Source organism: Talpa europaea, assembly GCF_964194135.1.
Source record: "Talpa europaea genome assembly, chromosome: 1".
In the NCBI taxonomy this organism is placed as follows: Eukaryota; Metazoa; Chordata; class Mammalia; order Eulipotyphla; family Talpidae; genus Talpa; species Talpa europaea.
The window spans coordinates 64,887,291-64,910,907 of NC_140073.1; the positions used below are offsets into that span (position 1 = coordinate 64,887,291).

Consider the following 23,617-nt stretch of genomic DNA (forward strand, 5'->3'; position numbering starts at 1 on the left):
TTTTTGAACACAGTGGGGAAAATGCAGAGTTCTTCAGTTAATCACTTACTAGATAAGAAATAATGAGTAGTCTTAATTAAACTCATACATTGGGTGATAAAATTGAAGCTTGCTGGAGATACTGGAAATCTCATTGCTATTGGGGAAGGGGTAAATTCATGGATGTAGCTTTGCAAGTGCTTGAACATTGCAGGAAGAAAAGATTTATGATTGATAGAATTTTGGATGGGGTTAATGGAGTTGCTGGGCAGTAACTAATTTGCCTTTTTGCCAAAATATGTATATATATATATAAGAAATAGAGAAAAGTGTAAAAACACACTAAATGCACCACATCTAAAGACAATCATTGTTTGTATTTTTAATTTCCTATTTTTTTAATATTTATGTATACAAGAACTGGGGTACAGGCCAGAGATGCGGGGGTGAGAGGATTCACCAGAGACAGAATGGGGAGCAGAACAGGCAGACTGACTGAAATACACTGCTGAGGGGAGCAGCGGGTGAGTCAGGAGAGGTCTGCTGCGCCATGTGGGTAGCTCTCTGGCTGGGGATCGAACTCCTGCTGCAGTGGGTGGGAATATCTTTATAGATTGCCTCTTAACCCCTTGCGCCACCAGGGCGGCCCTGTATTTATTTATTTTTTGCGGCCCTGTACTTTTAATTTCAGCCAGACCTTATTGTTGAGTGGCACATTCCTATATGTGGATGCAAATTGAAGTTCACAGTATTATGCAATTCTGTGTTTTTAAACACTTTATAAAGCGACTGCAGGATATTTCTGCTATGTATAGAACAGATTTACTTAAATATCCTGTGTTATAAAGAAATTTAGACTATTTAGAAACTATTTTTTCTGTTTTAAAAAAGCAGGGCCATAGAGAACACCTTTTCCCTTTAGCTTTTTTTTTTAAGATTTATTTATTTATTTATACAAGTACTGGGTACAGTCAGAAGTGTGGGGGGGTGAGAGAATGCACCAGAGCGGGGAACAGAACAGGTGGACTGACGAAATACACTGCTGAAGGGAGCAGTGGGCGGCAGGAGAGGTCTGCGCACCATGGGGGGCCCTCGCCCGCTGCTGCTCCCCCTTAGCTTTTGATGGACTGAAGAGAGTTGGAAAGTTTACAGTCCCATTGGCGCTTTTGGTATTCCTTGTCTACACTGCATTGATTGGCAGCATGAAATGAAATACCTTGTTCTGTAGTAGACTACAGGAAGAACTCTTAATGTCTGTGTTTTTCAGATTAATGCTGAGAGGGAAAACTGAAAACAAAAACAAAAGGGCCTGACTAAATCACTTTTCCTCCCTTTTTAGTTTGTGAAATCATGAATCCTGTCTATAGCCCTGGTTCTTCTGGGGTTCCCTATGCAAATGCCAAAGGAATTGGTTATCCAGGTAAGCAGTTGCAATTTTTTTTTCATTATGGGAACTTTTGAACACTTGGTAAATTTTCATGTCACAGTGTATGATTTCAGTTGACGAAACCAACTCAAAATGGCTTAGACAAGGAAGAAAATATGTTGGCTTATGGAACTAAAAAATCAAAAACTAGGACTGATTTTGGCCAAAGCTTGATCTGGTGGCTTTAACAGTTGGGACAAGAATCTATTTCTCTGCAGCCTGGGCTTAGCCTTCCTTTATGGGCTCAGTTTTGGTCATAGGTCATTCATTCGTCTTCCCCATTCTGTGGTCCCTCTGGTGTTCAGCCCCTCCTGGCAGTCCCTGGCTTTATGCTCAGATCTATTCTGCAGGAAAGCCCCTTTCTCTGTTCAAACCATTCCTGGGGTTTTGTTCTGCTTGAACTCAGCTTCTGTCCCTGGGTGAGGGAGGAGATTCTGCTGATTAATTTAGTCCCCGCCCTTATTGGAGTTAGCTAGTCAAACTTAGCTTGTGTGGGAGGGGGTGGAGCCAAATGATTGTCCTAATTGGTGACTTCAAATAGGGAGTAAATTACTTGGGTGTTTTTTTCCCCACCATTTTCAACGAATGTTTGAGTGCCTGCTGTGTGCCAGGGACTATTACAGTTGTTAACAAAAAAGATAAAAATCTTACCATTCTCGGGCGCTTGTCTTCTAGTTAAAAGATAGAAATGGGTGGACAGATGATAGTAAATACGGAAATAAAATGTCAAGTGTCAGATAATAAGGGCAAAGAAGGAAAGACAACTGAAAGGGAATGGAGTATTGGGAATTTAAATTTCCTCCACTAACATCCTGAAGAAACTGACGAGAGTGTTGGAAAAAGAGGCCAATGCAAAAGGAGACAGATCAGTTATGCAGGAGAAAATGGACAATGAGAAATTCGAGTAGGGATAGAAGAGGGATCTGTAGATGTTACTGGCTCATATGAGTTTGAATTCGTTGCTGTTGTCTGCCATGCTGTTTTGCCCTCCACGTCTCTTAGGGTCTGGAACCTAGGTCTGGAGAGTGAGACACTTGCCTGGGGAAGAATGTTTAAGGAGGCATCAAACAAAATGCTCAGTAATGGTGATAAAAGCAGGGGTCAGTGACAGCTCCCTGCCTGGAATTCAAGGCAAAAGGAAGAATCAGTGATTTGATTATATCCCTTTATTATTTCTTTTTGTTTTTTTTTTTTAAGATTTATTTTCTTTATGTATACAAGAGCTGGGGTGCAGGCCAGAGGTGGGGGGCAAGGGGAGATGTGTGTGAGACAGTTCACCAGAGAGTGGGGAGCAGAACAGGCAGATTGACTTAAACTGCTGAGGGGAGCAGCGGGCAAGACAGGAGAGGTCTGCTGCTCCATGTGGGTTAGCTCTCTGGCTAGGGATTGAACTCCCCCTGCAGATAGCTTCAGAGTGCTGAGACTTAACCCCCTTGTGCCACCAGGGAGGCCCTGACTCTATCCTTTTAAATTCTGATGTTTTGTGTATTGTGTTTTTATTTATATATTTTTTTATTATATAATATTACATATAATATATTGAAATAATATTTAAATATTATTTTCATTAAAATATTACTGAGTTTTTGGTTGCCTTCTCAGATTTTGTGCCTGTGGTGCAGGCCTAGCTTTGTCTTCTGTAAAGATTATACACACAGTAGCTTTCTGTTGGGACTGAAGGAGAATGGGTGGTGCCCCCAATGGAGGCACTGTACTAGGAGAGTGAAGGGGCCCTCCCATGCCCAATAGAAGGAAGCAGGACTTAATTCCTGGGGCAGGACCGTAAAGCAAGTTATTACCAAAAGAATCTAAACACCCCTCTCTTGGCTGGAGGTTTTCTGCAGCGTGAGCAGTCTCCAGTTGTCCTAGTGGGATAGTGAAGGGCAAGGTGACCCTTGTACTTTGGAGGGCTTGGGGACACGAGTGTGGTGCAGTTAGCCGACTGCTCCTCTCCCTACTCTGTTGCCCTTGATAATTAAGCTGGGAAGGTGTTAGAGGTCACTGGGCATTCTAGGAGTGAGACGCTTAGCAGCCCTTGGCTCAGTCAGGAGTAAACTGCCTTGAATAGCGCCCTGGCCCTAGTTAGGGAGGGTGGAAGAGTAGGCAAAAAGGTGGTCATCAATTGCCTTCCCTCTGGGAAAGGAGAGGGTAGTGCCCTGTCACTGGTTTCTGCTCAAGAGAGTGCAACCCTCAGGAAAAGGGAATAGAAAGGAACAATCAATCACCTGTAATGTTGCAATTTCAACCCAGGTTTTGATAATCTGGTGGAACAGTAACTTTAAAAACCTGTTAGTGAAAAGAAAATTGAATGACACATTTTATGAATGTATAATTGAACTTTCGAGAAAGTAATAGAAATACCTGCAGCTGAATATGAAAGTGGTGTAAAATCCAGTACATTTGGCCATTGAGCTGATGTTTGTGCGTGGTAGCAACCCGTATGGGAACAGAAAATGAGACTGTAGGCCCCTGTGGCCGGGAGCTGGCGTGGGAGCTGGTCCTCAACCTGACACTGCCAGGCAGTGCATACAGTGGCCCTAGTAAGTAGTATGTTGCTGCTTGAGGTCTGGGGTGGGAAAATCTTCCCCAAGAATTTGTAACCAGTTAGCAGTGGTTGAGCCTCTACATTGTTAGATGTGTTAGGGGGCCCAGAAATTGAGAAACTAACATATAAAATAACACCCAATGTACATCAACGTCGGAGCATCTGAGAGCAGCAGTGAAGCTGCTGTGGAGCCGCATGTTCTCCATCCGGGCTGTGTGGGCTCCCCAAGGACGAAGTTCTGCCAGTTAACAATGGAGAGTTATAAAACGTGGTGCTATTCATCATGGAGGAGCTACCAGTCATGACAGACTGCAGAAATGGAGCATCAGGTAAAGGCTACATCACACAGTTTTAGGATAATTGAAGATTCAAAAACTTAAGAGGGTAACAATACACAGGGTGGGGGGAGGGGGGACCAACTAGAACCTAAAGAAATGGAAAAAAAACAACAGCATTTGCACAAAATTCAGGTTAAATTGTAGATAGCACACTGCCACAGAAGAGAACTAGACTGCAGCCTAGAGTGGGGAAAACAGACTGGTTAAGAAACAGACATATTACATGAGAGGGCCTGAGGAGAGTGACGAGCTCCAGAGAGGGGCTGAGTAGAAAGACTAGAAAGAAAGGAGTAAAAATATTCCAGAATTAAAAAGATAAATTAGTGGACTATAGTTTGTTGACCTCCAGTCAAGAGAACTGGAGTAAAATAAAATGCCTTTTAAGGTTCTTTTTGTTTTATCTTAAAATTACATTTAAAAGAAATTATCTGTAATTTTAAACTGTAAATTTTGTAGTTTCTCCTTCTTTCATCTTTATACCTATCTTGCCAGTTTTCATACTTATGGTATTTTTAGTCTTCCTGACTTTCATAAAACTATCAGGAAGGGCTGTGTAACTTGTTTTTATTTTAAGGTTATACGGCATATTGTGTACACGTTGTGAAATGATTGCCAAGGTGGAGTATCTCCAAATATCATCATACTGGGAATGAGAATTTCAGCACAAGTTTTGGAGGGGAACACAGATAGCTAGTCCCTGTCATGCCTGCAAGCCAGCTACATGCCTATGTCCTGATTTCTCCTTTGTTACACTAAAGGTAACGGGCCCTGAGATGGAGTTAGGAATGCAGACGTTGTTGGGGAAGATAACACTTGTGAGCAGTCTAGTGGAGAGAAAGCAGATTGGACAGGGAAAACCTCAGGACTGGGGGACACTAACTCTGGGGAGCTCTGGGTCAAGCACTGGCAGTTAGAGGCGGCCCTCGTGAGGCAGAGGTGACTCTGTAAGGTGCTGCTGCTGGAGGCCTTCAGGTGGCATACATCTCACAGTAGAACAGCAGGTTCTTTCTGGGTTAGAGATGCAAGTGGTAGCTTTCATTTTGCTTTGCTAATGTTTTTTGGGAGTTATTCCATATCAGTTCACAGAGGTTTCGCTTGCTAGTTTTTCTTTTTTGCATAATACTGCTGCATAATCCTCTATCTTACAGTGTTTCCATAGGTTTTTTCCAACCAATCTTTGGGTGGATATTTTTGTATTCCCTCTTATGTTGCTTGTGTTTGTGGCAGCTGTCACCTAGGTGGATCCCTAGAGGTGCTGGGTGAGAGTAAATGGGCATGTAACTTTTCTGATAGTGCCAAGTTCTTTCCATAGGATTTTTACTGTCTTGTACCAGGAGCTTATGTGAGAATGTTGTTTCCACACAACCTTGCCAGCAAAGAGTGTGGTTAGCATTTGGATTTTTGCCAGTCTGATGAGAAATATAGCTATAATGGGCAATTCTGTCTCATTGATTTTTGCCTTTTTTTTTTTAATTTTAAAAGATATATAAAATGTATTGGCACTTAATTATTATCAATCTCATAAAAGTGATCAGGATATGGGATCACTGCCAATCTTTTGCAAGAGGGGAGCATGAGCTGTGTAATTTCTAGCTTTCTAGCCTCCCCATGCCAGAGGGAGTAGATTGATGTTGGACACAATTCATAGCACTTGCTGTAGGAGACACTTTTTAGGAATACTGTGCTGTGGCCAGGAAGACTGACAGGAATGGGCAGGAACAGTGGTTTTCAACCTTCCTGATTGGAACCCTGCAGGTTAGAACTGTCTGGAGGGATTAAGAAACAAAAAATGTTTGTGTGCACCCAAAACCAGTTAAAGCTAGTGTTTGTGGCAGAAATCCATTCCGGAGTTCCATGTGGGGGGTTTGTGAGCCATGGTGGAGGGTAATGGACTAGAATTACTGATTTGGGATGGTGTGGTGTGAGTAGGGTTTGACTGATTGGGCAGAGGAGGAGTAGAGGGTGGCCTGTACTTGGTATTTATGTGTTTGAAGTACTTGCTCAGTGTTTTGTTCCAGCTTAGAGCATGTTAGCTCATTGTCAGAAGGTGGTTAGGACAGGAAGGGCCATGGAAACATAATAGTTGTGTTTTATTGGCCCTTACATAAGTAAACCTGAGCACAGGATTCCCCCTGAAAATGTATTGGTACAGTTAATGGGGAGAGATGAGGAGATTTATGTTTTTGAGAGAATTTTTGCGAGAAGCCTCAAGGATATGTTGTAAGTCAGTGATGTTTCAAAATTTTTTTTTTTAAGCAATGAAACTTAAAAAACTCTAAATGGCTCATTGCTCTCTAAGATGTGTGGTAGCAGCTTCTGCGGGTAAATTTTGAGAGCAGGCTCCAGAGCTGACTTGCCTCCTCTGCTCATAGATGAGGCCTCTAAGGAATCTTTCAGTGTTCATAGAGCAGATTGAAAACCTCATCTTGGTCATTAAAAATGTGCACTGTAGGTCTGTTTCAAGTTGAATCTGTCCTTGGTGTCCCAAATGAGTGAACCTGATAAACATTTGACCCCACACACTGTTCTCTGACTAATCAGGGCATATGGGAAAGTGATAATCCAGGAAGGAAACCCAAAATAGCTTTTGCTGAGGTAGAGGAGGATCAATTTTGAGAGAGAAGAGAACAACTCTGAAGTAAGGGGTTTATTTGTGAGATGAGAACTGGGCACTTGCAAGTAGGGACTCCTGGCAGCAGTGGTACAGAGAACTATTGTTCTTGGTCTTTGAAGAGTCCCATAGAAACCCACAGCTTGAGCAAGGGCATCCAGGCTGCTGTGGAGATGGCAGGGACTTGTGTGAGACACTAAATTCAATTCATTACCCTTAAAAATAAAATCCATCCACTTAAGAAGGATACCCAGAAGGCTAATTGACACATGGAAAAAATTTTTAAAAGCATGAGACGGGCCATTACTTTTGATAAGGAGATGCAGATCAAAACCACACGGAGAATATCATCTCACGGGTGTGAAGACGGCACACCCTGAGAAGACCCTCAGCGGGTGCTGGAGAGGATAGGGGGAAAGACCAGTCCTGTTACACTGTTGGTGGGAACGTCAAGGGGTGCAGCCACTTTGGAAAATGATCTGGATTTATCTAAACTACAGATGGAAATACTGTCCCACTCTTAACATCTGTCCAAAGAATATGACACCATCAGCTCAAAAAATTACATGCTCCATAGTGTTGTTAGCAACATTATAATAGTTAGGACATGAAACTAGCTAGTGTCCACTGATAGAGGGTTGGGGCAAGATGTGGTATATCCACACAATAGAATACTATTCAGCTATAAGAAAAGATGAAATACTGCCCTTTTCAGCAAAACGGAGGGAGTTTGAGAGAATTACTGTGTTCAGTAAAGCAAACCAAAATGACAAAGATAACAAATACTGGATGTTTACCCAGCAGACAGTAGATGATTTGACAAGCAAAATACTTGTAAAACCAGCAGACACTAATAAAATTCGTTTTCCAAGCCTTGGAGGGGGGAGAAAGGGTCAAAGAACGGAGGGTGGTGGGGAAAAATAAAAAATAAAATCCAAACTCACAAGGGTTTTACCTTTGGAATTTTATTACAACCCTCCTTTGAGTCTTACCTTACCTTACTATCCCTACCGCTTCTGTGCTTCGGTTATTGTTAACCATGATGCCTCCTAGGATGTGGTCCTAGGAGACACTGTATTCTGAATTTCCTCAGCACTGTATCTTTTGAAGACTGCTGTTCATTTTCAGCTTATTTACAGGGGAGAGTATAGACAGATAATGCTAGTTTTTCACAAGTAGTGTGTGGCTGTAGTAAGACTAGCACACCTGGGTCCTCTTCATTGGTTTCCAGCTGTCACACAATTGAGCATTCTGAGTTTATGAACTAGAGGGGTCAGGCAGCAGACCTGGGCCTCATAGGGAGTCCTGAGCCAGGTGACTGAGGCCTCCTCAGCTGGTGGCCAGGGTTCCACTAACACTTTCTGATGTTTCTGTTGTGTCACATAAATTACGAGTTGTGGTTTAGACAAATTGAGGGCTCTTCTGTTAATAAAGGTGAGGTTGCTTGCTGAGTGGGTTATGAGATTAGAGTTTCTCAGTTCTGTGGGTCTGTGGTACTGTCTAGACCCCTTACTAAGTAATATATTCTATGGTTAGAATCTAAAATAAAATTGCCAGAAGTATTGGGAGTTTTGCATTCACTCAGAGGCTTAAAAAGAGATGATTAGGATTGCGACCATCACAATTCTGAGGAAAAGAGACAACTAAAGACAAACTGTCCGACACACATAGTGCTGTTGGGCTCCTTAATTCATTCTGGAGTTCTGATGAAGAAGGTAAGAACCCTGGATCTGTGGGACCCCTGGTTGTAAAATCAAGGAACCCCTTCAGGTGATGACATCAGCTTGTTCTGTGTTTTTCTCCAGCTGGTTTCCCCATGGGCTACGCAGCAGCTGCTCCTGCCTACTCCCCGAGCATGTACCCTGGAGCAAATCCTACCTTCCAAACAGGTATGCAGGCCATATGTGTTGGGGGCAACAATGTTCTGTTCGGGTAGCAGGGGTAGAATGAAAAGTGGGTGTATTATGAGAACAGTGCTATGGAGTTAAAATTTGGGGTTGAATTGATTTCATGGTTTGTAAAATTAGCCTTGTTGGTGAATGCAATAAACTCTTAACTCTTAGCACATAAAAGCTTTAGCTAGTGCATTTCTGATGTCCTTCCACAACAAATCTTTAGCCTAACCATAGGTTGTTACAGGTTGTGCCAGAACTACTTATGAAATAGTGCTGATTAGTAGAAATTAAAGGTCATGTACCCATGGAGCTGCTGGGGTGCTTTGCCCCTTGGAGATCCTGGCCTCACAGTTTTCATAGAAGAGACAACAATTGTGCTGCTCTTTAGAATTCTTTCTATTTTATTAATCATAAAATGCATCCATCTGTGACTTTTTTTCCATTCCCACTCTGACCACCTTTATTTAGCCTGTAGCCCACAGCCAGAGAAAGACATGGTTTGGTCTTCCTGAGTTCTTGTTCCTCCCCATTTACATCAGAGGATGTTAGCCAGGTGTTTCCTGTGACCGTAAGACAGTGAAGCCACGTCTCACTGTACATCCCTACCTCTTTGCCTGCTTGGTCAGCTCTTGCCCAAATAGTTTTTGCTTAGCTTTTGTTACACATTCTTTCTCTCCCATCTGGACTTCAGTAATACCTGCTATTTTGTGCCTGTCTTTTGGAGTATGTTAAGGAACAGCCCTTCTGCAGCGTCAGCAGTATTATTACTCACTGCTGAATGGCACCACCCATCTCCTTTTTTGTATAACGCCTTAGCATTTTAAAAGCAGCTCTTGAGATATAATGTCATAAGGTAAATTGTACCTAGTTGATGTGTACGCTTTGATAATACTTGATATCATTTATACCACTCACAATGCAGAGCAGAAGCGTTCTCCTTCCTCTGGGTAGTCTTGCCCAGGAGCCAGGAAATCACTGATCTCTTTACTCACTATAGATGGTTTGTATTTTCTAAAATACTGTATAAGTGATTCATAAGAGTGTACTTTTATTTACTAGCTACTTTCAGCACAATTATTGTGACATCCGTGTTGTGGTTTATGACAGCCTTTAAGGGGAGTTCATTCCTTTTTATTGTTGGTAGCATTTCATTGTATGGAAAAACCATAATTTGCTTATATATTCACTTGTTGGATTATCTGCAGTTTGGGTTATTACAAAGGAGATTTTGGGCTATTATAAAAAAGATCGTGTACTAATCTTTTTGTAGAACATGGGCTTTCATTCTCTTGAGTACATATAAAGGATTGGAGTGGCTGGTTTTTAAGGCAGATGTATGACTATGTAAGAAACTGCCAAACTGTCTTCCAAGGTGGTTGTTCCCAGTAGAGTTGCGGTTTCTCTACTTCCTTTTCAACACTTTGTTGACACAGTCATTCTTTTAAATTTTAGCCTTCCCAGTGTGTTGTGTGTAGTGCTGTTCTTAGTTATAATTTGAATTTATTTAATGTCTGAGTATGGTGAACATTTTTTCATGTGCTAATTTGCCATTTGTATATCTTTGGTTAAATGCACATCTCTTACTGTGTCATTTTTCCCATTTTCTTACTGAGTTTTTTTTTTTTAATTGATCAGATACATATTATCTGGATCTGTGTCTTTTCATTTGCTTATCAGTTTCTTTAAAAGTGAGAGTTTTTCGGGCCTCCCCTCGTGGCGCAGCGGTTGAGCGCTGGGCTGCGAGGCTGCCCGCCGCCTCTGCAGCGTCGGTTCGTTCCCCGGCCGCTGGTGAGGGTCCCACAAAAAAAAAAGTGAGAGTTTTTCAATTCAATGAAGTTTATACTTTTTTTCTTTTATGCTTATGCTTTTAGTGTCATTTCTAAGAAATATTTGCCTAATACAGTATCACAAAAAATTCCTACTTTTTTTTCCTCTAGATTTTATGGTTTTAAGCTTTACATTCAGGTCTATGACCATGGATTAACTTTTTATCTAGTGGTAGGTATGCAGTGAAGTTCACTTTTGAATGAGCATTAATTGTTTGTTACAGTGTGTCATAATGCCAGAAACCACCATGTTCTAAGAAGTCACTTTTCTAGAGTGTTCTGGGTTAGCCACTTGGACTCATTTTCTTCATGGCGTACAAGTTAATGTAAAGATGTACTAGGAATGTCCAACTTTTTAAAATTCTTTTACAAAAACTGCCTCATGTGTGTTTGAAGCTGGCAGAAGTGTTCTTGCCTTGAGTGTGCAGCACTCCCCAGAAGAGGAGAGTTGGTGTTTGGGGGAGGGGGTCTCTTGCTGCTGTCCAACAGCTTCCTCCCGTGGGCGCCTCTGGGCCGAATGGAGAACGGGTGTCATCCCTTTTCTTCCACATATTTCCTTTTTCTTGGGAAGAGATGGTTTCTTTCTTGCCAGTTCTCTGAGACTGCTGTCTAGTTGCTCTCCTCACCCAGAAGTTGGGGCAGGCAGTGGGATGAAAGGAATTGGTAGGAATGGTGACAGTGAAGGTCTTTCCATAGTAAAGGGGCATCCACTGCTCATGCCAGAGAAACGGCAACTGTTGCACTGCCCCAGCAGTACTGGATCCTCTGACTTTTAGGAGAAGCTGGGAATAGAGATGTGAAATTTGTGAACAAAGACACTTTGTTGTTGGTTTTCTGTTTTATTTATTTATATGTTTTACATCCTTTTTTTTTTTTTTAACGTTTGCTTTCTTTTCTCAGGTGTAGTCCCATAGAATTTCCACCACCAGTGCACCATCACCATAGTCCCTTGTGCTCTTCCCACCCTCGTTTGATCCCTCTTCCTCTCCTCTGTAGAATGTCTCTGATGTATAGTTGTCCATTTATTATTGTTTTGTTGTGTTTTTTATTTTTTCCTTGATCCCTTGTATGGTTCCCCTATATTCCTCCTATAAGTGGAACCATCCAATATTTCTTTTTCCTTCTGACTTATTTCACTGAGCATAATCTCTTCTAGCTCCATCCATGTTGCTGTGAATGGCATGAGTTTATCTTTTTTGATCGCTGAATAGTACTCCATCGTGTATGTATGCCACATATTCTTGATCTAGACATCTATTTTTGGACATTTGGGTTGATTCCAAGTCTTACGTATTATGAATAGTGCTGCAGTAAGCATAGAGGTGCAGGTATCCTTTTGAATTAATGTTTTTGTGCCCAACAAAGGCGCTTTGAAGGTCCCTTTCAGCTACCTGATCTGAGACTGGGAGTGTAGCTGTTGCGCCCATCTTTTTCAGGGATCCTTCCAGTGTTTTCATGTCTTCCAATTTTTAAATTCCCTTTTAAATGACTTTCTTCTTAACCTGATGAACAAGCCAGAGTCGTAGTCATAAAACAAGAAGCTTTTTTCCATTTTTGCTGCTTTCTCAGTCTGTCTTCTGTTTCTTCTTATTTCCAGATTTATGGACAGAGCTGATGTGTAGTATGGGTTCTGTGCTTGTGAAGTTTGGCTTTTAAAGTACTTTGCAATCCCTTTATTTCTTAGCTCTTCTTCCATGTATAGCCTAGAGAGCATTGGAGAACCTTGTGATGAGATACTGTGTCTTTTGCTGAGACTCCTTTACTCAGAATCTGGAAATGAAGAAGGTGGCATTTCATCCTCATGGATAGTTGTAGCAGTTTGAGTACACATGTAGAAGCATGGGCTGTGGAGTTAATTAGCTAGCTCAAGTCCTGACTCTGTCCCTCCTGAGAAAGTGGTTTTATTTCATTTTTGGTCTGTGTCATGAACCAGGCTGTCCCCTTAGTTGTCACCATCAGGCTCCCATGGCACTGCAGTTGTATATTCAGACTTCATGCTCCACTTCTGCCCCCATTTACAGTCATAAGTCTTGTAAGATTTGCAGTGATAATTTACAGTTATCAAGAAAATGTTCAGTTCTTTGTAGTAAGCTCTGTTTCAGAGGCCGTCTAGATACTACGTTGGCACATATTTCAGAAAGATGAAAATGTTGCTGTGGTGATAAGAGAGTTTCCGTGACTGCTGCTGTGTATGACTGGATGGGAGATAAATTGAGGAAGACGTTTTGGGAGGACAAGTTGGTAATACATTAGAAAGAAATCTTAAAAATAACTGATGTCTAGGAATTCTTCCTGAAAAAATTAGATATGCAAACATTTATGTATAATTACAAATATATCTAATACCAAAGTAATGGTTTAATTAAACTGTTGGTTTAGTTTATAGTGTTTAACTGGTGTTACTGCTTGTTTATGAAGGATATTAAATAAGTGAAAATGCTTCATGGTGTACATTTTTTACTTTTTATTGAAGTAAATGTACTGGCACGTAAGTTCCAGGTGTGCATCATTAAAAGGCAACGTATTTATCTAATACATTAAGTTCACTGCTAAAAGTCTAGTTATACCCTTCACCATACATGTTTTACCTTTTTAAAATGAAGAATTATATCCATGAAGTAAAATCCCCAGCTCTGTTTGAAAATTAAACTTCATTTATGGCAGTGACACAGGAGACAGAAGTGTTGGGATGTTACCAGGTTATGGAATCATCCGGCCTATGTCTGTCTAATGTAATTTAAAGTTTACAGAATCCAGCAGCTCTTCAGGCACTTTTGTTTTTTTCAAAAAAAGAGCTGTAGTAGCAGTTTTTCTCTCAGTTTTTTTGACCCCTCTCTTCCCACTCCTGATAGGCAACTCTTTAAGCTGTTATTTTTGTTTCCACTTCTGTATTTCAACACAGCATCCTTCAGCTGTTACTTCTCCCTTCTTTTCTTGGAGTTATTACTTACTGATGTCCTATTCTGGTCACCAAAATGAATTTTAGCATTTTTATTTCCCTGCCCCTCTTCCATTTCCTCTGTCCCCACCCTGTCACTGTGACCATGGGAGCATTTTTCTTTGTTGTAAATATCCAACTGTTTCTTCTGTACCTACCTTTTCCTCCCTGCAGCTCTCACTGGGGTGAGATACCTGTAACCACACATAGCATTAATAGAAACCCCCCTCTCTCACTTCCAGGTGAGAGATTCCCATGAATCTCTTAAACATTCTATGCCTGGGCTTTATTTTCTTGGTGGCCTCTCTTTGAATCCCTCTCTTCTGCTCCTTGTTTGGGTTGCTTGTCCTCTCCTTGTTCTTACCCTGAGGTCATTCCTCCCGGTCACCCCAAGAAAATTTTTTTTTGCCTTTTTCTTTTATCTGAATCTCTTACCTGTTTATTAGTGACCTCCAGAGAGAGTAAGAGGAAATGACAGTTTTGAGAGGCGTAGTATCTAGAAACATTGTTTCTTCTTTTTCTTTTCTTTTTTTTTTGACCGTTCTTTTTTTTTTTTTTTTTAAGATTTATTTATTTATTTATACAAGCAGTGGGTACAGTCAGAAGCGAGGGAGGGTGAGAGAATTCGCCAGAGCCAGAGCAGGGAGCAGAGCAGGCAGAAGGACCGAAGCACACTGCTGAGGGGAGCAGCGGGCGGCAGGAGAGGTCTGTGCGCCATGTGGGACCCTCCTCCGGTGGCCGGGGAGCAGCCGGGGATCGAACCAGCATTGCAGAGGCTGTGGGCAGCTTGCAACCCAGCGCTCAACCTGCCCGAAACATTGTTTCTTAAATAGTTTTAATTGGAGGTAGCAGTCTAGACTAGCAGTTATTTCCCTCCCCCAGCACTTGCAGAACTTAGCTTGTTTCCACTTCCCATTGTTGTTGCTGACAGCTATAACACCTTGCTGTTGCCTCGGTGTAACCTGGGTTTCTCTGGTACAGTATAGTATTTTCGCCTCCAGTGTTCTCACATTTCATGATACTGTGCATACATACATTTTCTGCATTTCCCAAACTTCCATAATGAAAGTCTTTTGCACTCAGAAAATTATTATATAAAAATCTGTGCAGTATGCAGCACTTTTGGAAAACGTGATCTATTCAAATCTTAAAAAGTTTGGCACCCTACAGTGACCCTGTATGTGACTTCTTCCCTGAGAGCACAAACCAGCAGTAACTAATGTGTTGTTTGAAATAAAAGGAGAAGGATTCTAATCATTTTGCTTATGTGGCATTGATATGAATGGTCATTTTGGGAAAGGTGAATTTAGAAAGCTTTTATTGTTTGTAAGATCTAGTATTGAATGTACTTAGTTTCTTATTGTGAGTGGTTGGCAAGTCTAAATACTATTTTAGAGAGGTAGTCCGTTCAGATGCTCTGAGGTGTGTGCACTTATTTTAAGTTTGTAAGGTTCCTGTTGAGTGCTCTGGCATGATGTTGCGCACCCAGTGCTCTATAAAGGAAAATGGAAAGTGCCCAGCACACACTCGATTCTTTAATTGACTAGGAGACATGCTTGCTTTTCCTTGAAACTGCTTATACAAAAAAAATACATTTTTCTCATAATAGAACACAGCTCAGTTGTAAGAATAAGCAAGATGATATATGTTCAAAACGATTGCTATAATTAATAGAAATAGTGGCTGTTTTTCAAACATTTTATTGTGAAATCTCAAATGTACAGAGAAACTGAAAAAGATTCAGTGAATATTTACATATGGAACGCTAAGATTCTACAATTAAACTTTTTAAAATAAATTTAAAATTAGCGTTTTGCTTGCATCACGTATATGTCCATTTCTCCTTCCAGTACATCTTCTTCGTTGTGTTTGAAAGTTGTGGACCCCAGCACATGTTGCCCTGTTTCTTTCAGTATGCGTGTGGTTACAGTTGTTACAGTCCCTTTTTTGGTTTTGTTGTTAGGTAAAATTTACATGTATGTTAAGATCAACCATATATAATAACAAGTGTGAAGTGTACCAGTGCGTTTTGAGAGATGACAGCTTCTTGAAGTCATCTCTTCATCTCCAGCAGAGCAGACGGAGGAGGAAGGTGTGGTGAAAGAGGTCTCAGGTGGTGACGACCCTGGGTCAGTGGGAGGGAGTTCTGCAGCAGTAGGCCTCAGGCCAGCCCTGGAGGAAAAGGAAGAGACAGTATATTGGCCTGCCACTGACAGGGCAAAAGAGTCACCTTTGTCTGGCGGATGTGATAGACCCAGAGAATGCTTCTGCGACATAGCCTTTGTCTTTGGGGGTGTCTGCCTAGGTCTTCCTCCCTTTGGTTGACATTCTGTAGTCCTGGAAGCTTGTGGAGGTTGGCAACTTCATCTTCTCTTCAGCCCAGGCTCTTTGTGCAGTTTGAACAGTGACCACATGGTGGTGGGTTTTCTTCTTGGGAATACTGAGGGATCTTGTAGAGGCTCTGTTTTCTCTAGCTTTTTTTAGATCACAGATTCATTCCTTGCATGTCTTCACTTCTGTCCTTACACAGCATATTTCTTTTTGTTCTTTTTATGAGTTTATCCTATAGAGCCAAGCCTTTCTTTAGCATGTTGGCTGGGTGTAGTGATTGAACATTGGCATATTTTACCTTTGTTTGTTCTTGCGGCTAATACCTACCTGCAGGTCATCTTTCAGATCAGTTGCTGAAGATGACTTTGTAGTGATGACCATTTTTATTTTTAAAGATTTATTTATTTATTTCTACAAGCACTGGGTATAGTCAGAAGCACGGGAGGGTGAGAGAATTCACCAGAGCCAGAGCGGGGAACAGAACAGGCAGACCGATGAAATACACTGCTGAGGGGAGCAGTGGGCGCGTCAGGAGTGGTCTGTCGTACCATGTGGGACCCTCGCTGCAGGCCGAGGATCAAACCAGAGCTGCAGAGGCTGCGGGCAACTTCGCAGCCCAGCGCTCAACCGCTGTGCCACCAGGGGAGGACCGTTATGATCATTTTTAAGGCTCAGCAAGATTTTACATTTATCTTCTTGAAGCCATCCACGGGCCTCTGTCAGCTTTCATACTTCTCCATACAGCTCATGCCTAAATTGTTTCAAGGATTTTCTGGCCAAGTTAGATTCTCTCTCAGTTGTGTGTTACCATCTGACTCATGTAAATGTGCCCCTTTCCCCACATTATTTACTTTAAAAAAACTTGAAACAGATAAAGTCAGAGAACACTATAGTGCTTACTCTAGTACCTACCACCTAGTTACCATTTCACCTTATTTGCTTTACTTAGTATGTGAAGATAAGTGTGTATGTTTGCGTTTCTTTTGAACCAATCCCAAATTGTAGCCTTTGTGTCTCTTTTTCTGTGGATTTTATCATTGCTCTTCTTAACAGGTAGGATGGTGTTGCACTTAGAGACAGTAATTACCCAATTGTATTTAATAGCTCATAATTAAATTTGCTCAGTTGACTTAAAATTGAAGAACAATTTTGGAACCAGGATTAATTCAACATTTATGTGATAAATTTGTTCTAAGTTTGCCTAATCTTTTAAAAAAATACAACTTTTTTTTTAAAATACTTTTTTCAAAAAAGATTTATTGATTTATGCATATAAGAGCTGGGATGTAGGCCAGAGTCGCGGGGTGGGGGGTAATGGGGGGATGTGAGAGGAGTCACTAGGGACAGTGGGGAGCAGAACAGGCGGATCTGCTGAAATACACTGCTGAGGGGAGCAGCAGGGAGACAGGAGAGGTTTGCTGTGCCATGTGGGTAGCTCCCTGGCTGGGGATCAAACTTGTGCCTCAGTAGCTAGTCTTAGCTTGATATTCTTGATAGCGCAGAGACTTTAACCCCTGTGCCACGAGGGATGCCCCAGCACTTTTCTTTTAACCCCTCTTAAAGACTAAGAGATGAGAAGCTAGAGAGAGGGACTTTAAATTGTTCTTGTGTTTAAAGTTACTTCTCCAAATCCTAACTGAAAGCCTGTTATTCTGCCCTCCTTCAGCTGATCGCTAATGCAGTTGTTTCCTTTACCCGAGGTTTCACTGTGCTTGGTTTCAGTTACTTGTGTCAACTGCAGTCCGAAATATGCACAATAAAATGTTTTGAGAGGGACACACCCATGTAGCTTTTATTGTAGTACGTCAGTATAACTTCTAGTTTTTATTAGTCATTGTTGTTAGTCTCTTGCTGTGCCTAAGGTATAGATTAAAACTTAGTCACAGGTAGTATATGTAAGAAAAAACATTCTTGGCTTTGGTGCTTTTCCTGGTTATAGGCATCTAGGCCAGATCTTGGGACCCATTCCCTGTGGATAATGGGGCAGGGAGGGGGGAACTGTTGAAATTAGGTGTATTCAGATTTTGGCTTTGTTTTTATTTGAGTTAATATGGTGGTTAATGAATTGCAGAATAAATTAGGGAATCCTGGGAGGATCTTTTCTCTCTTCAGAATCTTGTCTCTCTTCAGAGATGGAGATCAGGAGCTAATTACCTGGTTTGCACACACAGCCTACATGACAGACTACAGCTGTCAGCTCTGAAAATGACCTCCAGGACCGACCCAGTCCCTTGGACTGAGCACTTTCTTTCCATTTTTTAAAAAAGGACCATTTGACACTAATCCATATCCTGTGAGTTACACATTTTCTCTTACCTTTACAGTAAGCAAAATATATGTGCACTGCTAACTACACTTCAATCGTGTAATTAAAATTTTAATGCTTATCAGTATTTTTGCTGTGCAGCTAATTTTTTAAACTGGAGATATAATTTATGCGCAAACACATTAAATGTTCATTTGGATGAATTTTGACACTTTCCTGGAACAAAATACCAAACACGTTTATCATTCCTGAAGCTCTCCATCCCTCTATTAATCATACCCCTTTTCTGATTTCTGTCACCATAGGGAAATTTTCTTTTTAGGTATCAAAAATGAGATATAGCATGTGTCTGTTGTCTCAGAAGGTCAACATTTTTGGTTTGAGATACCTCCAGTTTTTTCCTTTCAAGACCGACCAGTGTTTATGTGCTTGTATTATCTTGGTGATGAACATTTGGATTACTTACCATTTTTTGGCTGTTAGGAACATAAGATTGGTGAATATTTTTTACAGGTCTTAGTGGAGGCATATGTTTGCAGTCTCCTGGGGTGAGTTGCTGGACCTTGTGAGAGGTGTATGTGTGAATTACATGAGAGGTTGTTGCCTGATACTTACAGACCGTGTTTGGCACTTCACCATGTTGGCTGTCCTGGTGACAGAGAAATTGTATGTTGGACTGTTGAGAGCTTTTGTGGAGGTAACGTCTGTATATATTAAAGGTCATCCTTTTACACGTACAAGTGATACAGTTTACATGAGTGTATGCAGATGTACTGTTCCACCAGTCAAGTGATGATTACCTTGAAAGTTTCCCTTGTTGGTCTCTGGCCATCACTGATTGGTTTTCTGTCACTGACAGAATAGGTCTTTACTGGAGTTCTCTCTCAGTGGACTCATACAATGTGTATTCTTGTGTCTGGCTGCTGTGCCATGTTGGCATTTTTTTTGAGATTTGTCCCATATTGTGTATATGTCACATCCTTTTGGTTGCTAAGTAGTAGTACATTGTGTGGATGCACCATAGTTTGCTGATGGACTTTAGGTCATTATGAATCGAACTGCTTTGAACACTGCAATCCAGAGGTATGCTCTTACCCTCTCTAGAGAATAAAATTCTACTCTCAATTAGGATGGAGGGTCAGGAAGGCGGGCTGGCCATATCACTGCTTACTAGATAGACTCCCAGCCACTCTTCCAGATTGTAGTCCACCAGCAACAAGCACTCACTGGTTTCTGAATTTTGGGGAGGTACTTTTTTGTGTTATGAGTTTGTTAACCTTCTTCACTGGCTGGGAGTTCAGTCTTTGAGTCTGCTAAATCATTATCCACTTCTGCTTTTCAGGTTTCAGAAAGCCTTCTATTCTTGATCTGTGTAGCTTTTTGTCTTTTCATTTATTAATCTGCTTTAAAGATTTTTATTTATTTTATACAAGCACTGGGTACAGTCAGAAGTGTGGGAGGGTGACAGAGCCAGAGCAGGGAACAGAACAGGCGGACCGACGAAATACACTGCTGAGGGGAGCAGCGGGCGCGCCAGGAGAGGTCTGCGTGCCATGTGGGACCCTCGCCGGCGGCCAGGGATCAAACCAGCGCTGCAGAGGCTGCAGGCAGCTTCGCAGCCCAGCGCTCAACCGCTGTGCCACCAGGGGAGGACCTATTAATCTGCTTTATTGTCATTTTCATGTCATTTTGGTGGGGACAAAGGTGGACTTACGTGTTCAAACCTACTATCTTAACCCAGAAGTCTTTATTGTAGGGTGTTTAGTCAAACCTTGGCCTTTGATAGATCTGCCTCACCTTTTGCAGCATTGCTGAACATGCCTTATGTTGTTTTCATTCAAAACCCTGTTTATTTCATTAAAACTATTTCCTATAAGTGGAATTGTGGCATTGAAATAAATCTAATGTCAGATTGTGCCCCAGAAAGACTGTGCCCACTTATGTTCTGACTGACAGGTATTTGTTTTCCTGTTCCTGTTTGAGTATAAGTTCAGTGGAACTTTCTCTTGCTTCCCCCCTACGGCCCCCCCCCCCACACACAATTCTTGCCCCCAAAGTATAGGAAATGAAGTCAAAGCATAGTGGAGGATAGACAGGGCCATAGGGCTGTGGGGTCTTGTTTACAGTCAGGACAGGAGACATGGCCCATTCCTCACCTCACACTGGACGCCTTCCCCTGTGCTTGGCCCAGGGTTGGGTGAATGTGGGTTTGAACTAAGGCCATTGGGCTTCTCTGTTTCAGGTTATACTCCTGGCACACCTTACAAAGTGTCCTGTTCCCCCACCAGTGGGGCCGTGCCACCCTACTCCTCTTCTCCCAACCCCTACCAGACTGCCGTCTACCCCGTGCGAAGTGCCTACCCCCAGCAGAGCCCGTATGCGCAGGTAGGTGTGTGGGACCCTGATGGTGCCCGGAGGCCACGTGGATGTGGGTCTGTCTGGGCTCCGACTTGCCGGGGGGGTAGCAATTGTTTCTTTTTTCCCCACAGCAAGGCACGTACTACACACAGCCTCTGTATGCTGCGCCCCCCCACGTCATCCACCACACCACAGTGGTGCAGCCCAACGGCATGCCGGCGACGGTGTACCCTGCTCCCATTCCTCCGCCTAGAGGCAGCGGGGTCACCATGGGCATGGTGGCCGGGACCACGATGGCCATGTCTGCAGGTGAGTCTTTGGCCCCAGGGTGCCTGCTCTGTGCTGGCGTGCCAGCAGGGAACGGGGGGAGGGGGGGGTAGGAGGGGGCGCTCGCTGGCCCTCACCCTGGGCTTTGATTGGTCACAGCAAGTTGTGTGGGAAGCACGTGGTTTCTCTTTCTCTCCACTCCTTTCCTGCCTCTTCTTTTTCCAGTTGAGACTGGAATGTGGAGTTCAGAGCCTCAAACCATGGCCCTGGGCCCTTCCCCTGAGAGCATGACTGGTTCCGAGAGCCAGATCACTTGGCAGCGGGCGTGAGGAGTGGCTGAACCCTGCGAGCGCCTGAAGTTTGAGTAGAAAGGGAGACTTGGTCCCCAGAGGAGCTGGTCCTTGTAACTCCCCTTGTGTGTGGGCTGCCATTTTGGGTCAGTTTGTCTGAAACCTCCAGGACGTTTTCATACATGTAGGAAAGCTGGTATGTGCGTAGAGACACAAGGTACTTGGAGAACTCCTTTGACCTTCATTAACTTTAGTTCCTGACGCTCCCCTCATGAGAGTAAAGCAAGAGAGGGGAGGACCCTGATGGGGATGGGCACGGCTCTGGGGACCCGCCCAGGGCTTGAGTGGGTCTCTAGGGATTAGGTTACCTCCTGCGGGCGTGAGTTGTCCTCAGCTGGGCATCAGGTGCATCGAATGCGCTTTGTTGCTCACGACTGGTATGAAAGCGTGTTGCCTTTTTGTTTTCCTAGATTTTGCCGCAATGCCGGGGCAAAGAAATGTTTCAGGATTCGGTGTGCGTTTGTGCTGAGTATCTGTTTCCTTTGGTTTTCCATACTTGTTGCGGAGGCACAGACAGAAACTGCACATTTGAGACACGTGGAGTGAGGGATGCTAAGTCTTGGGACGGACGGGCAGGGGCTGACGTGGCTAGGTCTGGCTGAGGAAGGAGTTGCTAGATGAGGCTATTATGTTCGAGGTTGTACCTGTCCATGATTGGGCGCACATGGTCACTGAGTTTTCCACGCTTACGGGGAAAATACATTTCTCTCAAACTGCTTGGAATCTCATATAGTTTAGAATCTTCTCTGTTTTTGAAAAGTGTGTGGCTGAATGGTGTTAAGTACATCCCTGCTATTGTGAAACAGCTCTCCAGAACTTTCTCATCTTGTGAATGGGGATTAAACCAAAACTCCCCCTTTTGCCTCCTCCAGCCCCTGGTTGGTACCCATAATTTTACTTCCTTTCTGAATTTGGCAACTCTAGCTGCCTCAGCTAAGTGGAAGCATACAGTGTGTCTTTTTTGTACCTGGCTTATTTTACTCAGCATCATGTTCTCAAGGTTTATCCCTGTTGCATGTGTCAGAACTTCCTTTCTTTTTAAGGCTGCATAATCATTTCTTGTTCTGTTGTTTCTCTGATCTGCAAAAATCATGCATGTCTGAAGGAGAGGCACAGAGGCTTCTACAAAAAGTACCTGTATGAAGTTGCTGTGTTTCTGAGACATTGAGTTGTACATAATCGGAGTTCCGACAGGACTCTAGGTGAGGTCTGTCTACTACTCTGTCCCTTCCCTTTTGCAAGGAGGGCCAGGCCTGGACTCTTGTCAAAGGTGGCGTGACCCTGGAGCATATGATGATGTAAAGCCGACCTGGTGTGTCAGCCTGGTGTGTAGGCCGCGCTGCGTGCCGCTAAGACTCGCTGCTCTTCCTTCCAGGTACCCTGCTGACTGCTCACTCGCCAACTCCTGTCGCCCCACATCCAGTCACTGTGCCCACGTATCGGGCCCCAGGAACACCCACGTACAGCTACGTGCCCCCTCAGTGGTGATCTCCCTGCATAGGTAAGTGCCCAGTCAAGCCTGAGGTGATTTTTTTTTTTCCAGTGGAAAATGACAGATCTTACCGTGTCCTGAGTGCTCATGAGAAAAGCGCCACCTGTTGACCAAGGGCAGTGCAGTGTCTACATTTTTGTTCTTACTGGGACTACAAAATAGGAGAAGGGTAGAAACCACTGAGTCCTGGGTGTGTGCACTCAACATTTGGTTCCTTCTGTGGACGGGGTTTCATTGCCCCATCTGCAGAAAGAGGTGACATCTGCGGAACCAGCACGGTGGCCCTTCCTCTTCTTCCTTCCTGGTTCTTGTGGTTGCCTCCTGGCTGGGAACACCTCCTCTAGGGATCGTGTAGCAGAGGAGCCCTGTGTAACTGCGTTCTGTCTGTCTTCTCCCTAGGTTTGAGGATGGAGCTGTGCGGTCACATCATGGAGGTTACACAGCTGGTGCTGCAGGCCTCGCGCCTCCAACCAGGACTTTCTTCTTAATGCTCTCAACACTTAGCTAAACACTACTACGCCCGGCCCAGCAGGTCCCAGCGCCATTAGTCTCCAACTAACTCTGTGGGTTGGTCTTAAAGCAAATCCTGTTTTGTGGGCTGCCTGGCAATTTTTTAGCTAACTATAATGATTAAAAAGGGAGTATTAATCTATTCTGAATCATATCTAGTTGAATGCATGTTTAAAAAAACAAACACAAAAAACAAAGCTTGCTCAATCTACCTGCAGTGACTGATGCAAAACCATCATATGCAAAACCCAAAGGAATGGAAAAGTATTTTACAATTTGTATCACTAATGCACTGTTGCAATGTATGCAAAGTCTTAAAGTTATAAGTGTTAACGTGAATTTCTTCATAGAGCATCTGAAATCTCTTAGATGATCCTTCAACCCTTTGGGGTTGATTTGGGTTGCCAGTTGGAGCCACGGACTTTTTGTTTTCTGCCATCTGTTCCTTCTGCACTGACTGGAGGGGGCTCTGGGGCTGAAGTGGA

At 42.9% G+C, this 23,617-nt stretch overlaps 1 protein-coding gene across 4 annotated transcripts; it reads left to right on the top strand.

The window, feature by feature from the left end:
- Positions 1-1,329: 1,329 nt before the first annotated feature.
- On the top strand, positions 1,330-22,618 carry FAM168B (family with sequence similarity 168 member B; the record flags this gene model as incomplete). Of its 4 annotated transcripts, none has more annotated exons than XM_084247557.1 (5): positions 1,330-1,399; positions 8,705-8,788; positions 20,347-20,540; positions 20,645-20,822; positions 22,506-22,618. In XM_084247557.1, 5 exons carry the CDS (start codon positions 1,330-1,332, stop codon positions 22,616-22,618), a joined length of 639 nt encoding a protein of 212 aa, XP_084103683.1. The 4 variants fall into 4 exon arrangements, with proteins under 4 accessions (XP_084103683.1, XP_084103682.1, XP_084103685.1 ...); XM_084247556.1 differs by having other exon boundaries at positions 20,347-20,537; positions 20,621-20,822; XM_084247559.1 differs by having other exon boundaries at positions 20,398-20,540.
- Between the last annotated feature and the right edge of the window lie 999 nt (positions 22,619-23,617).